Raw genomic sequence first — 14820 nt, 5'->3', positions numbered from 1 at the left:
GTATCAATTTCCAAGCTGTATCTCGCTCCAAATTTCCAAAATTTCATTCTAAATTTCCAAAATTTTCACTCCAAATTTCCAAAGTGTATCAATTTCCAAGCTGTATCTCGGAGTCAGCTGGGACTTTCGGAATGAAATTTTTCTCCCTTTTTTCTGCCAGTGTCCGAGGACTTTCAGAATGAAACTTTGCACCATTAATGCGAATATAAAGGTTGCGGGGTTGAGATTTAAAATATTTGACCTTGACCTAATTTTAAGGTCATGATTATGTCCAATTATGGACATTTTAACATTTTTCACCATAACTCGATGAAGGTTTATCCGATTGGAATGAAATTGCCCTTTCTAAATAGCATAAATGAAGGTGCATTTACACTTTATTTACATCATACCCCTCTCAGTTATAAGTCAGGGTTAAATGGCGGTCTGAAAAAAATAACGCGTGTTTTTGTCATCGCTCAATGTTGCCAATGCAGAATCTCAAAGACCGCTTGGTCTTCCAATATGTTCTTGCAACATAATGGCGTACCTGTACTGATGTTGCGCACCTGTTATTTGATTAATCTGCTTGATCTAGCATTTTCTGATTGTGACCTAATGAACAAAAAATACCTTTTTTGAATTAATTTCTTCCGATTCTCATGAGGTTGAGTTTTATGGATAGATTGGAGATGGGGACATATTTACCTGGTTATGTTTTCACTCCTGTCTATTTGTTAGACTGTTTGTTTGTCCATGAGCAGGATATCTCAAAATGTTGTGGACGGATTCGGCCGAAACTTGGTGGGCAGTTTTGCTGTGTGACAAGAACTAATATATTACAATTTAGTGAAGTTCCGGATTCAGATCCGAATACTAGAATTTTTAAAGTAATTCTTCACCATTGAGAGATAAGGCCAAAAACAACGTAGAGCAGGATATCTCAAAAAGTTGTGGATGGATTCGGAAGAAATCTGTTGGACAGGTTGTGTGTGTGACAAAGAAGAATTAATTCGATATTGGTGAAGATCTGAATCCGGATCCGATAATTTTTTCAGTGATTCTTCACCATTGAGTCATGATAGCTTTCACCACCAAACTAATTGCGAGGTAAGACTTCTTTATTACCGACTGCAGGTTGTGTGTCCGATACATGGTTTGCACTTTTTTAAATTTCCTTTTTTCCCTTGCAGGCGCTCCACAGGTGAGTGTGCAACCTGCGATACAATATGTCAGTATTGGAGAATCTGTTTCCTTCACTTGCGGTACGGTTGGTTCTTCAACGCCTGAAATCTCTTGGACAAAGGTGAGATGTAGAAATGCCCAGCAGGTTTTTACAGGGAGTCCTCAAAAATATCAACCATTTCAAATATCTACAAACCATGATTTTTTAATTAAAATTCTCAATGATTTATTTCTCCTTTAGGGAAGGGATGAATTTTTTATAATTTGCTGAATGTTTTCTTTTTTTGGCTGGTTTTCAGATGCCACATGGCTGAATATGTTTATTTTTTTTGTATTTTTTTTTTTTGTATACAAGATCGAGGCTCGTGTAAGCTAACATCAATCCCCCCCAAAAAAAAAACGGACACACAAAACACATAAAACACACACATAAAGCATACAATGAAGGGAGTGGGAGACAAGATGGGAAGAGAAAGGGAAGCACACAAGTACAACAGCAGAGAACAGGGACAACGGAAGATCTGTGGGAGGGAGAGGGCTTGGGGGGAGGAGGCATGGGAAGGCGGGGGGGGGGGGGGGGGGGGGTTGGTGGGGGGTAGGAGAGGTATAAAACACATGGACACTGCTGGAACTTCCAGGAAAGAAAGAAGTCGATATTTTAAAAAAAGTGGATCTGGGGTGAATTAAATGGGGTAGAAAAGATCAAGGTTTTGGATGGGGGGAAGATAAGAGATGGTGGTGAACAGCTGTTTTAAAGACCTGGAGGGAGGAGTGGGATTGAAGAGAGTGAGGGAGTTTGTTCCAGAGGCAGGAGAAAAGAGGAATGAAGGCGTGAAGGTGAGCAGAGAGTCTTGATTTTGGCAGTTTCACCAGAAGAGGGTTGTTGGCAGTTCTTGTGCGACCTGTAGGAATATTTGGGGGACAGAGCACAGACAGAGCAGGGGGAGCAAGGCCGGAGAGGAGTTGGTAGAAGACAGAAAGACCACCTACCTGCCTGCGGTGAGTGAGTGAAAGGCCCTCGGAGTTAGCTTCATCGCAGGAGATTCCAATGATTCTGAAAGCTTTTGGTTTCAACAGCGTAAAGACGAGCTCGGTGTGAGGCAGGAGCACGGGACCAGAGGGGAGAACAGTATTAGTTTCATTTTTCATATGTGTTCAATTAATTGATGATATACTCGACCCCAGTTCCATGCCTCTGGGTGCTGGATGCTGCTATTGTTTTTGCTCTGTTACTTTTTTGTTACAGTTTGGACATCGTTGTTTTGCCTTTCTTGGCCAAAGTAGATAGATTATGTCTTGCGAAACTGACAAAATCTTGTGATGACCTCATCTGACACACTTAAAAACGCTGGTGTGGAACTTCGTCTTATTATGAACTACGTCTAATAACCAATTATGAACTACATCTTTGGCTTTATCTTTTGACAAGTGCAATGCAGTTGGGGTTTTGTCCTGATTTCAAAAGTGATCTTTGTACTTTTTTGTAAAAGTGGATGCAGTTTGTCCTGATTTCAAAATTGACCTTCATACTGTTGATGGATGTACAAGGACACCTGAGGCTTCTGTTAGTTCTGTTGTAAAGTCAGCGCTTTAAGGATATTGGCCTAGTTGCATAAAATTCCTTTATCTTTAAGGAAAGATTTACCCCAAGGTACACGATGATTCCTTAGCGAAGGATTTCCTTAAAAGCTGTTACATAAACAACGCTTAAGAAATTCTCAAGTAAGGATTTCCTTAAAGTTGAGGAAATCCTTCGGAGCTGATGCTATGCTAGGCAACCAATCAGATTAGCGATAGGAAGAGGTGTCGAAAGCAAGAACACGTAACGAACACATGATTTTAAATGACGCCTGTTATATGTTGAATGTGGAACACGTGCTGTGCTTCCGTATGAAGGAGGAACTAGAACGCCACTCAGTAGAGCGCATACTCCCGCCGTGGGTTTAGTTGGAATAATACGTTTTGTTTAACATCCCCTCTCCCCAAAACAATAAATGAAAAAGAAAGTAAGCCCTGTCTGTCAGAGAATTAATTTTGATATATCTCGGAATTAGAGGAGAAAAACATCATTTAAGAATAAGAATAAAAGCTTTAATGCAGTAAAACAGAAAAAATCTTTCCCAAAAAAATTTCCGAAATAAATTCCTGGATCCGGAATAATATCCTGAGCTTTACCAAAAACTAATCAATTCTTCCTTATCCCAAGGGCAATCATCCCACCAACTTTCATCCAAATCCGTTTAGAACTTTTCCAGATATCTTGTTCACAACACACACGAACACACACGGACACGAGTGAATGCATTACTCCCTGGCGGGAGTAATAAAATGATTCTTCCGTAAAATTCCTTTTTCTTCTTGTCGAGCATTTTATTTTGAATACTTAATTTGTGCAGTAAATTTTTGGAAACTTTCTGAGAAAGGTGAAAGTGTGAAATTCTAAAAGTGAAATACGAGTGCGAAACAACAGGAAAAATGTTCAGGACGTTATAAAAGAATGGATTATATTATAGACTAACCCTAACCCTAAGGGTTAGATTTTGACTTTTAACCGCGAAATGTTCCACTTTATCTACTATATAAGAGAGATGTTGGTCTGTGTGTGTGTGTCTGTCTGTCTGTCTGTGTCGCCATTTTTCTCAGAGTTGGCCGAACGGATCTACGTCACAAACTTTCAGAGGTTCATCAGTGAGTGCATGGGAGTGTTTTAGCCCCCCCCCCCCCAAAAATTATATATAAAAAAAAACGATCGTTTTTTTGGAGTAAAAAAAAAAATAGTGCCTGAGCCTTTTTAAATGAATGACAGTTATATACAAGTACACATTCACATAAATATATACAAAACAATCACCAGACATTTGAATACAAACAAATCAAACTATTCCGGAAGTGTACGAAGTTGGTAGTACAGCTTATTCTTCTTCCTGATCGGCATCACACTTAACTCAGAAACGTGATGAACGCCACATTCACCCACCAGCATATATATGAACCCCCTTCCTCTCCTGCCTCCCCCCTCCCCCCTCCCTCCCCTCCACTTCCCCCTGCCCCCTCCCCCATTCCTCCCTACCCCCCGCCCTTCCCCTACTCCCCCCTTCTCCCTCTCTTCTCTTTCCCTCCCCCTCCCCCTTCTCCCCTCACCTTCCCCCCTCCCCTTCCCCCCAACCCACGCTCCCCCGCCCAGGAACGCCGGGTAATTCTGCTAGTACATCAAAAAAGCCACATCATATCTATTCTGTGGAATATCAAGGGATAGATTAGCGTTGAGGTGTTCGGAGTGTTTGGGGTCCCCTTTAATCAAACAGTTAACCCTGATAGATCTGAATTCTGCAATATGAAAAGTGAGTTTTTCGATTTATTGATGTGTGGAAAGGACACCTGATGTTTATGATAAGGACACCTGACGTCAATTCGATTTGATTGGTAAATGTGATGGATTAACTACAACACCATGCCTTCTTAGCTGCTCATGTATAGTTTACTTTGAGTCGTTGTGATCAGAAGTTTTTGAAGATTCTGATTGATGTGAATTAAAGATTGTTAAATGACAAACTTTGTTTCTTACCCAAACTAAGCTTTATTGATAACAGTGAACACACCAGTGGAGGCTTTGAGTAAATAGTTGATGCTCATGACATGCATGTACAATTGTAAATTCTGAATGTGTCTCAAACTTTTTCACAGCAGTGTACTTAAAAAATGAGTACAAGGTTGAAGATTGTTCGACTTAATGTTGATACATTTTGACACTTTAATTGATGACCGTGTAAACTAATCAGCATATTCCGGTGTTACCACATTTTCTTACAAACCACCTCTTCTCCTAACCCTTCCGACTCCACCTATGATCTTTGGCGGGTAGATGGATGGAGCTCCACCAGAAGATGTGGAAATAGACGGTGGCGTGTTAACCATCAAAGCTGTGCGGCGGGAAGATCAGGGCATTTACTTGTGCCGGTCTACCAATAACCAAGGCTCGACCGAGGCCAGGGCCCAACTGCATGTAAAAGGTAGGAAGATTGGCCCAGAGGATGATGAGAAACGAGTGTCAAACTTAAGGTTTGGACTTTATCTACAAAAGCGAAGATTGGCCATTATGAAACTCTTCCTCTCTTGTTTAATACTCCGTTCCCTTCTGCGCTGTTCTACAGCAACTGATTGATTTGTAATTCTCTAACATATCTTCTGATCTAGATGAAAATGAACACTAACCATATTTCATACAAGTGTGATGTTAACTGATTAGATAACCGTGATGTTAATAGAGTAGATAAGCATAATGTAAAGTCATTAGATAACCGTGATGTTAACAGAGTAGACAAACATGATGTTAAAAGAGCCGATAAGTGTGATGTTAGCAGAGTAGATAAGTGTGATGTTGATACAGTGATCAGCGTGATGTTAACAGATGGATAAGCGTGATGTTAACAGAGTGGATAAACATAATGTTAAAACAGCGAAATCGTGATGTTATCAGAGTGGATAAGCATGATGTTAACAGAGTGGATAAGCGTGATATTAACATAGTGGATAATTGTGATGTTATCAGAGTGGATAAGCATAATGTTAAAACAGTGAAAATCGTAATGTTATCAGAGTGGAAAAGATAAGCCTGGTGTTGGCTTAGGGGTTAGGGTGCCAGCTAGGGATCCTAGGATCATGGGTTCGAATCCTGGTCGATCGCTGAATTAACACCAGGGGGGTTTACTCAGCCTGTCATCCTTCCAAGTTCGGCAAATTGAGTACCAGCTTGCTGAGATGAATGATCCCGGTGTGTACCCCGGTTTGGAATAGGTACACCGTATCCCTGCGCATCGTAAGAGGTGACCAAGGGTTGGCGTCAGGAAGGGCATCCGGCCATAAAAACCATTGCCTCAAACAGGGAACCATGATTGTCATGGGGCCCGCAAGGCTAACCCCCGCTCTAGCGGGGAAATGGCCTTAAAACGATCATTCATTCATTCAGTGGATAAGCGTGATGTTAACAGTGGATAAACATAATGTTAAAACAGTGAAAATCGTAATGTTATCAGACTGGATAAGCGTGATGTTAACAGAGTAGATAAGCGTGATGTTATCAGAGTGGATAAGCATGATGTTAACAGAGTGGATAAGCGTGATGTTAACATAGTGGATAATTGTGATGTCATCAGAGTGGATAAGCGTGATGTTAACATAGTGGATAAACATAATGTTAAAACAGTGAAAATCGTGATGTTGTCAGAGTAGATAAGTGTGATGTTAACAGAGTAGATAAGCGTGATGTTATCAGAGTGGATAAGCATGATGTTAACAGAGTGGATAATTGTGATGTTCACAGAGTAGATAAGCATGATGTTATCAGAGTGGATAATTGTGATGTTATCAGAGTGGATAAGCGTGATGTTAACAGAGAGGATAAACATAATGTTGAAACAGTGAAAATCGTGATGTTAACAGAGTGGATAAGTGTAATGTTGTCAAAGTGGATAAGCGTGATGTTTTCAGAGTGGATAAGCGTGATGTTGTCAGAGTGGATAAGCGTGATGTTCACAGCGTGGATAAGCGTGATGTTCACAGAGTGGATAAGCGTGATGTTAACAGAGTGGAGAAGCGTGATGTTCTCGGAGTGGAGAAGCGTGATGTTCTCAGAGTGGATAAGCGTGATGTTATCAGAGTGGATAAGCGTGATGTTAACAGAGTGGATAAGCGTGATGTTATCAGAGTGGATAAGCGTGATGTTAACAGAGTGGATAAGCGTGATGTTGTCAGAGTGGATACGCGTGATGTTATCAGAGTGGATAAGCGTGATGTTAACAGAGTGGATAAGCGTGATGTTATCAGAGTGGATAAGCGTGATGTTGTCAGAGTGGATAAGCGTGATGTTTTCAGAGTGGATAAGCGTGATGTTCACAGCGTGGATAAGCGTGATGTTCACAGAGTGGATAAGCGTGATGTTAACAGAGTGGAGAAGCGTGATGTTCTCAGAGTGGATAAGCGTGATGTTATCAGAGTGGATAAGCGTGATGTTAACAGAGTGGATAAGCGTGATGTTATCAGAGTGGATAAGCATGATGTTCTCAGAGTGGTTAATCGTGATGTTATCAGAGTGGGTAAGCGTGATGTTAACAGAGTGGATAAGTATGATGTTGTCAGGGTGGATAAGTGTGATGTTATCAGAGTAGATAAGTGTAAGGTTAACATAGTGGATAGGCGTGATGTTAACAGAGGAGATAAGTGTGATATTAACATAGTGGATAAGCGTGATGTTCACAGAGTACATAAGCGTGATGTTATCAGAGTGGATAAGTGTGATGTTAACAGAGTCGATAAGTGTGATGTTAACATAGTGGATAAGCATGATGTTAACAGAGGAGATAAGTGTGATGTTTACAGAGTGGATAAACATAATGTTGAAACAGTGAAAATCGTGATGTTAACAGAGTGGATAAGTGTGATGTTAACATAGTGGATAAGCGTGATGTTGTCAGAGTGGATAAGCGTGATGTTGTCAGAGTGGATAAACATAATGTTGAAACAGTGAAAATCGTGATGTTAACAGAGTGGATAAGTGTGATGTTAACATCGTGGATAAACGTGATGTTGTCAGAGTGGATAAGCGTGATGTTATCAGAGTGGATAAACATAATGTTGAAACAGTGAAAATCGTGATGTTAACAGAGTGGATAAGTGTGATGTTAACATAGTGGATAAGCGTGATGTTGTCAGAGTGGATAAGCATGATGTTGTCAGAGTGGATAAACATAATGTTGAAACAGTGAAAATCGTGATGTTATCAGAGTGGATAAGTGTGATGTTAACAGAGTAGATAAGTGTGATGTTAACATAGTGGATAAGCATGATGTTAACAGAGGAGATAAGTGTGATGTTATCAGAGTAGATAAGTGTAAGGTTAACATAGTGGATAAGCGTGATGTTAACAGAGGAGATAAGTGTGATATTAACATAGTGGATAAGCGTGATGTTCACAGAGTAGATAAGCGTGATGTTATCAGAGTGGATAAGTGTGATGTTAACAGAGTGGATAAGCGTGATGTTAACAGAGTGGATAAGCGTGATGTTATCAGAGTGGATAAGCGTGATGTTAACAGAGTGGATAAGCGTGATGTTGTCAGAGTGGATACACGTGATGTTGTCAGAGTGGATACGCGTGATGTTATCAGAGTGGATAAGCGTGATGTTAACAGAGTGGATAAGCGTGATGTTGTCAGAGTGGATACGCGTGATGTTATCAGAGTGGATAAGCGTGATGTTAACAGAGTGGATAAGCGTGATGTTATCAGAGTGGATAAGCGTGATGTTGTCAGAGTGGATAAGCGTGATGTTTTCAGAGTGGATAAGCGTGATGTTCACAGCGTGGATAAGCGTGATGTTCACAGAGTGGATAAGCGTGATGTTAACAGAGTGGAGAAGCGTGATGTTCTCAGAGTGGATAAGCGTGATGTTATCAGAGTGGATAAGCGTGATGTTAACAGAGTGGATAAGCGTGATGTTGTCAGAGTGGATAAGCATGATGTTCTCAGAGTGGTTAATCGTGATGTTATCAGAGTGGGTAAGCGTGATGTTAACAGAGTGGATAAGTATGATGTTGTCAGGGTGGATAAGTGTGATGTTATCAGAGTAGATAAGTGTAAGGTTAACATAGTGGATAGGCGTGATGTTAACAGAGGAGATAAGTGTGATATTAACATAGTGGATAAGCGTGATGTTCACAGAGTACATAAGCGTGATGTTATCAGAGTGGATAAGTGTGATGTTAACAGAGTCGATAAGTGTGATGTTAACATAGTGGATAAGCATGATGTTAACAGAGGAGATAAGTGTGATGTTTACAGAGTGGATAAACATAATGTTGAAACAGTGAAAATCGTGATGTTAACAGAGTGGATAAGTGTGATGTTAACATAGTGGATAAGCGTGATGTTGTCAGAGTGGATAAGCGTGATGTTGTCAGAGTGGATAAACATAATGTTGAAACAGTGAAAATCGTGATGTTAACAGAGTGGATAAGTGTGATGTTAACATCGTGGATAAACGTGATGTTGTCAGAGTGGATAAGCGTGATGTTATCAGAGTGGATAAACATAATGTTGAAACAGTGAAAATCGTGATGTTAACAGAGTGGATAAGTGTGATGTTAACATAGTGGATAAGCGTGATGTTGTCAGAGTGGATAAGCATGATGTTGTCAGAGTGGATAAACATAATGTTGAAACAGTGAAAATCGTGATGTTATCAGAGTGGATAAGTGTGATGTTAACAGAGTAGATAAGTGTGATGTTAACATAGTGGATAAGCATGATGTTAACAGAGGAGATAAGTGTGATGTTATCAGAGTAGATAAGTGTAAGGTTAACATAGTGGATAAGCGTGATGTTAACAGAGGAGATAAGTGTGATATTAACATAGTGGATAAGCGTGATGTTCACAGAGTAGATAAGCGTGATGTTATCAGAGTGGATAAGTGTGATGTTAACAGAGTAGATAAGTGTGATGTTAACATAGTGGATAAGCATGATGTTAACGGAGGAGATAAGTGTGATGTTAACAGAGTGGATAAACATAATGTTGAAACAGTGAAAATCGTGATGTTAACAGAGTGGATAAGTGTGATGTTAACATAGTGGATAAGCGTGATGTTGTCAGAGTGGATAAGCGTGATGTTGTCAGAGTGGATAAGCGTGATGTTCACAGAGTAGATAAGCGTGATGTTCACAGAGTAGATAAGCGTGATGTTAACAGAGTGGATAAGTGTGATGTTAATAGAGTGGATAAGCGTATTGTTCATAGAGTACATACGTGTGATGTTAACATAGTGGATAAGCGTGTTGTTCATAGAGTAGATAAGTGTGATGTTAACAGAGTGGATAAGCGTGATGTTAACAGAGTGGATAAGCGTGATGTTAACAGAGTGGATAAGCGTGATGTTAACAGAGTAGATAAGTGTGATGTCAACATAGTGGATAAGCATGATGTTAACAGAGGAGATAAGTGTGATGTTAACAGAGTGGATAAACATAATGTTGAAACAGTGAAAATCGTGATGTTATCAGAGTGGATAAGTGTGATGTTAACAGAGTAGATAAGTGTGATGTTGACATAGTGGATAAGCATGATGTTAACAGAGGAGGTAAGTGTGATGTTAACAGAGTGGATAAACATAATGTTGAAACAGTGAAAATCGTGATGTTAACAGAGTGGATAAGTGTGATGTTAACATAGTGGATAAACGTGATGTTGTCAGAGTGGATAAGCGTGATGTTATCAGAGTGGATAAGCGTGATGTTGTCAGAGTGGATAAGCGTGATGTTATCAGAGTGGATAAGTGTGATGTTATCAGAGTGGATAAGCGTGATGTTAACAGAGTGGATAAGTGTGATGTTAACATCGTGGATAATTGTGATGTTATCAGAGTGGATAAGCGTGATGTTAACAGAGTGGATAAGCGTGATGTTAACAGAGTGGATAAGCGTGATGTTATCAGAGTGGATAAGCGTGATGTTAACAGAGTGGATAAGCGTGATGTTATCAGAGTGGATAACCGTGATGTTAACAGAGTGGATAATTGTGATGTTATCATAGTGGATAAGCGTGATGTTAACATAGTGGATAATTGTGATGTTAACAGAGTGGATAAGCGTGATGTTAACAGAGTGGATACGCGTGATGTTAACAGAGTGGATAAGCGTGATGTTAGCCAATATCTTGAACAGCTCATTGGAGTAAGCACAGATGTTGGAGGATCAATTATTACATAATAATGATGTCATTTGTACAGTGTATTGTACAGCAATTATTACATAATAATGATGTCATTTGTACAGTGAATTGTACAGCAATTATTACATAATAATGATGTCATTTGTACAGTGAATTGTACAGCAATTATTACATAATAATGTCACTTGTACAGTGAATTATACAGCAATTATTACATAATTATGATGTCATTTGTACAGTGAATTGTACAGCAATTATTACATAATAATGATGTCATTTGTACAGTGAATTGTACAGCAATTATTACATAATAATGATGTCATTTGTACAGTGAATTATACAGCAGTTATTACATAATAATGATGTCATTTGTACAGTGAATTGTACAGCAATTATTATGTAGGTGTTGGCTGAGCCCATCAGCTTTGGATACCTGTTTGGAAGTCCGTACTATTCTTATAAAGTCTTAATGTTAATGTGATGATGAACATTTCAAGGTTAATTCATATGATTGATGGTGAAAATGAAAGGACGAATAAGACGTGTTCCCAAAAAGGAAGGACCATGGTTTGAGTGCAAGCTTTTCCATTTAACTTTAACTCTAACGTGCAGCACCACTGGCTACTTTGTTTTTATTATCATTTTGTTATTTTTTATTATTATTATTAACCTTCATGTTCGTGCATTAATAAATGTACTTGCTCTAAGATTGATTTTACAGGAGTGTGTGTGTGTGTGTGCGTGCGTGCGTCCATCTGTCCTTTCAGATGTTCTTGTTCCATATTTCAAGCAGGCACCTATTTCTTACGTAAGCCTGCCATCTATTCCTGATGCATATCGAGCCTTCAAGCTGCGGCTCACCTTCCGGCCAGACAACCCTGATGGTAAGTAGCCAGATGTCAGCAGGGCTAACAATTGGTAAAGGTAACGAGGAAACAGAACAAATTAAAACCTCAAATATTTGACATGGGTCTGACATTTTGGGCTCTTAAAATTGTCGCTCAACGCACCCTAAAATTGTCTGAGGTTTATTTTGATAACATGTAAAACGCAAACAAATGGGTAATTTAATGACAAAGTGAATGTGAAATTTGTGGTGCTACTGTATGCACAAGCAGCACAGAATGTATCATGGGCCAGGCATGGCCAGACCAGCAAAGTGATGGATGAACGATGCTCAAAGCAACGTCGAACGCTTTGTTGAGTGCCAGATGCAAGGTAGGGGATAGAGTAGGGGGGGGGGGGGGGGAGGATAACCACCCTTATAGTGGGGAGTGTAGGGGATGGATGGAGTGAGGGGAGGGAGGATAGGGGGGTGCAGACACATGGATGCAGGCCATTGGAGAGATGGGTGGAAGGTGTGAAAACATTTTGCTACCTCGGAGACATGCTGAATGGAGAAGGTGGATCAGACTCGGCAACGGTTGCCAGAGTGAGATGTGCATGGAAGAAGTTTCGGGAACTGAGTGGCGTGCTGATGAGGAGAGGAGTGTCGTTGAAGCTGAAGGGAAAGGTGTATGCTGCATGTGCGAGAAGTGTTATGATTTATGGGAGCGAGACATGGGTAATGAACGTAGAGCAGCAACGAAGGCTGGAAAGGGTGGAAATGTGAATGGTTCGGTGGATGTGCGGAGTGTCGTTGGGAGAGAGGAAGACAAATGTTGAATTGCGAAAGATGATGGGAATAGAGCCTGTGATGGATGCTGTGAAGAGAAACAGGTTGAGATGGTCTGGTCATGTGTTGAGGAAGGATGAAAGTGACTGGTTGAGAAGAGTGATGGAAATGAATGTAGAAGGAAGTAGAGGACGGGGAAGACCGAGAAAGACTTGGCTAAAAATGGTGGAAGAAGAAATGCGGGCAAGGGGGTTGACAATGGGAGATGTAGAAAATAGGGCAAAATAGAGAAGATTGTCATGGGGACCGCAAGGCTAACCCCCGCTCTAGCAGGGAAAATGGCCTTTAAAATGCATGTTGTTGTTTGTTGTTGTTGGAGAGATGGCATACTGCAGTGGAACACAGCCGAGCAGGAAAGGCCAAACATGACAATTCATCCGGTTGTGAACGACACATCTCTGATATGTGAACGATATGAAAATCAACTTAACAAGATTGCTGAGTAAAATTGCTGTTTGGCTAATCAGATTTGTTAAAATCTCGTGTTCATCTTAACAGGGACTCAACAGCCCTCCGGTATTCCCAGATTATTTTGTATGTCATCCGACGACTTCATTAGAACTTTATAAGAATAGCAATCTTATAACAAACTCTGCTAAGACTTTCCGGCCAAAGGAAAAGTAAACTTGACAGGAATTGAAATCAACTTCACAGAAATCTCTACCCTTTTTGGTTTAAGTGAAACATATTGATGGAAAGTTCCAGTGTCGAGAACCACCTGTCGTTCACGGTCGAATCCAACGAAGTACGCCATGAGAGGAGGGCGTCTCACAAATGATGCAAACTGTGCGCTGAAATAACTAGCGGTGCAAAAAGGGGTGCATACATGGTCTACTCTTCATTATTGACTTTTAGTAAACAAATGCCAACTTGCCAAACATTTACATTTTCCTATCTTTGAACCTTTGATTTCCTTTCCTTGTTTTATCTGTGCTTTCCTTCCCCCTCCACTTCAGCTGTCTTTTTAACATCCATTCCTTTTTCTTTTCTTGTGTCCTCTTTGTTTTCCTTCACCAGCTCTCCTGCTGTTTCATGGTGAGATTTCACTCCTACCTTTCCTTCCACTCTAAGTTGTCATCTGGTACACCTGTACATGACGACATGAAACCCAATTTTTAAAGCAGTGGCAGCAAAGCTCAGCAGATCATCGCAAGCACATGTTCTTTTCCCAATCTAAAAGCACAAATAATGTTTAGGGTTGTTCTTGTGTGAGCATCTGAAAAACAATGTTGCCTTATCTTGTTTGTGTGAACTGTCCATTACTAATAATAATAATAATAATAATAATAATAATACTACTACTACTACTACTACTACTACTACTTACTACTACTACTACTACTACTACTACTACTACTACCACCACCACCACCACCACCACCACCACCACCACCACCACCACCACCACTACCACTACCACCACCACCACCATTTTTTTAACAGGCTCAATTATTGCCACCTACTTGGGTCAGCCGGAGAATATTTTAGTTTTTCACCTAGAGCTGGCCAGGCCTAGTGTTCAACTGCAGCTGATATGAGTAGGAATTTGCAATTTGTTCAGGATTCAAACGATTACTCACTTGCCGTTCCTGAAAGACACCATGAGATCTTTAGCATCCACCAAAAACCAGTGCTGGCAGTGGCAGATGGGTCCTCCAGCTTAAAGCTGAAGGGTCCTCCCACACGCATTGATGGAGGGTCCTCCCGCACACATTGATGGAGGGTCTTCCCACACGCATTGATGGAGGGTCCTCCCGCACGCATTGATGGAGGATCCTCCCACACGCATTGAAGGAGGGTCTTCCCGCACGCATTGATGGAGGGTCTTCCCACACGCATTGATGGAGGGTCCTCACGCACGCATTGATGGAGGATCCTCCCACACGCATTGAAGGAGGGTCCTCCCGCACGCATTGAAGGAGGGTCTTCCCACACGCATTGATGGAGGGTCTTCCCACACGCATTGATGGAGGGTCTTCCCACACGCATTGATGGAGGGTCCTCCCGCACGCATTGATGGAGGATCCTCCCACACGCATTGATGGAGGGTCCTCCCGCACGCATTGATGGATGGACCTCCCACGCATTGATGGAGGGTCTTCCCACACACATTGATGGAGGGTCCTCCGTCACGCACTGATGGAGGGTCCTCCCACACGCATTGATGGAGGGTCCTCCCGCATGCATTGATGGAGGGTTCTCCTGCACGCATTGAAGGAGGGTCCTCCTGCACGCATTGATGGAGGGCCCTCCCGCACACA

At 41.1% G+C, this 14820-nt stretch overlaps 1 protein-coding gene across 2 annotated transcripts in view; it reads left to right on the top strand.

Moving 5' to 3' along the window:
- Positions 1-14820, top strand: part of HSPG2 (heparan sulfate proteoglycan 2) — a 411257-nt gene that overhangs the window by 362475 nt on the left and 33962 nt on the right. For both annotated transcript variants that reach the window (XM_068131082.2, XM_078787133.1), the window contains 4 exons: positions 1173-1285; positions 5027-5174; positions 11652-11768; positions 13577-13594. In XM_068131082.2, coding sequence (XP_067987183.2) covers positions 1173-1285; positions 5027-5174; positions 11652-11768; positions 13577-13594 — 396 coding nt within the window. The remainder of the gene's footprint in view (positions 1-1172; positions 1286-5026; positions 5175-11651; positions 11769-13576; positions 13595-14820) is intronic.

The sequence above is a fragment of the Myxine glutinosa genome, chromosome 11, assembly GCF_964187855.1.
Source record: "Myxine glutinosa chromosome 11, kmMyxGlut1.1, whole genome shotgun sequence".
In the NCBI taxonomy this organism is placed as follows: Eukaryota; Metazoa; Chordata; class Myxini; order Myxiniformes; family Myxinidae; genus Myxine; species Myxine glutinosa.
The sequence above is the reverse complement of the archived record's forward strand: the minus strand, read 5'-3'. Positions and strand labels throughout refer to the sequence as shown.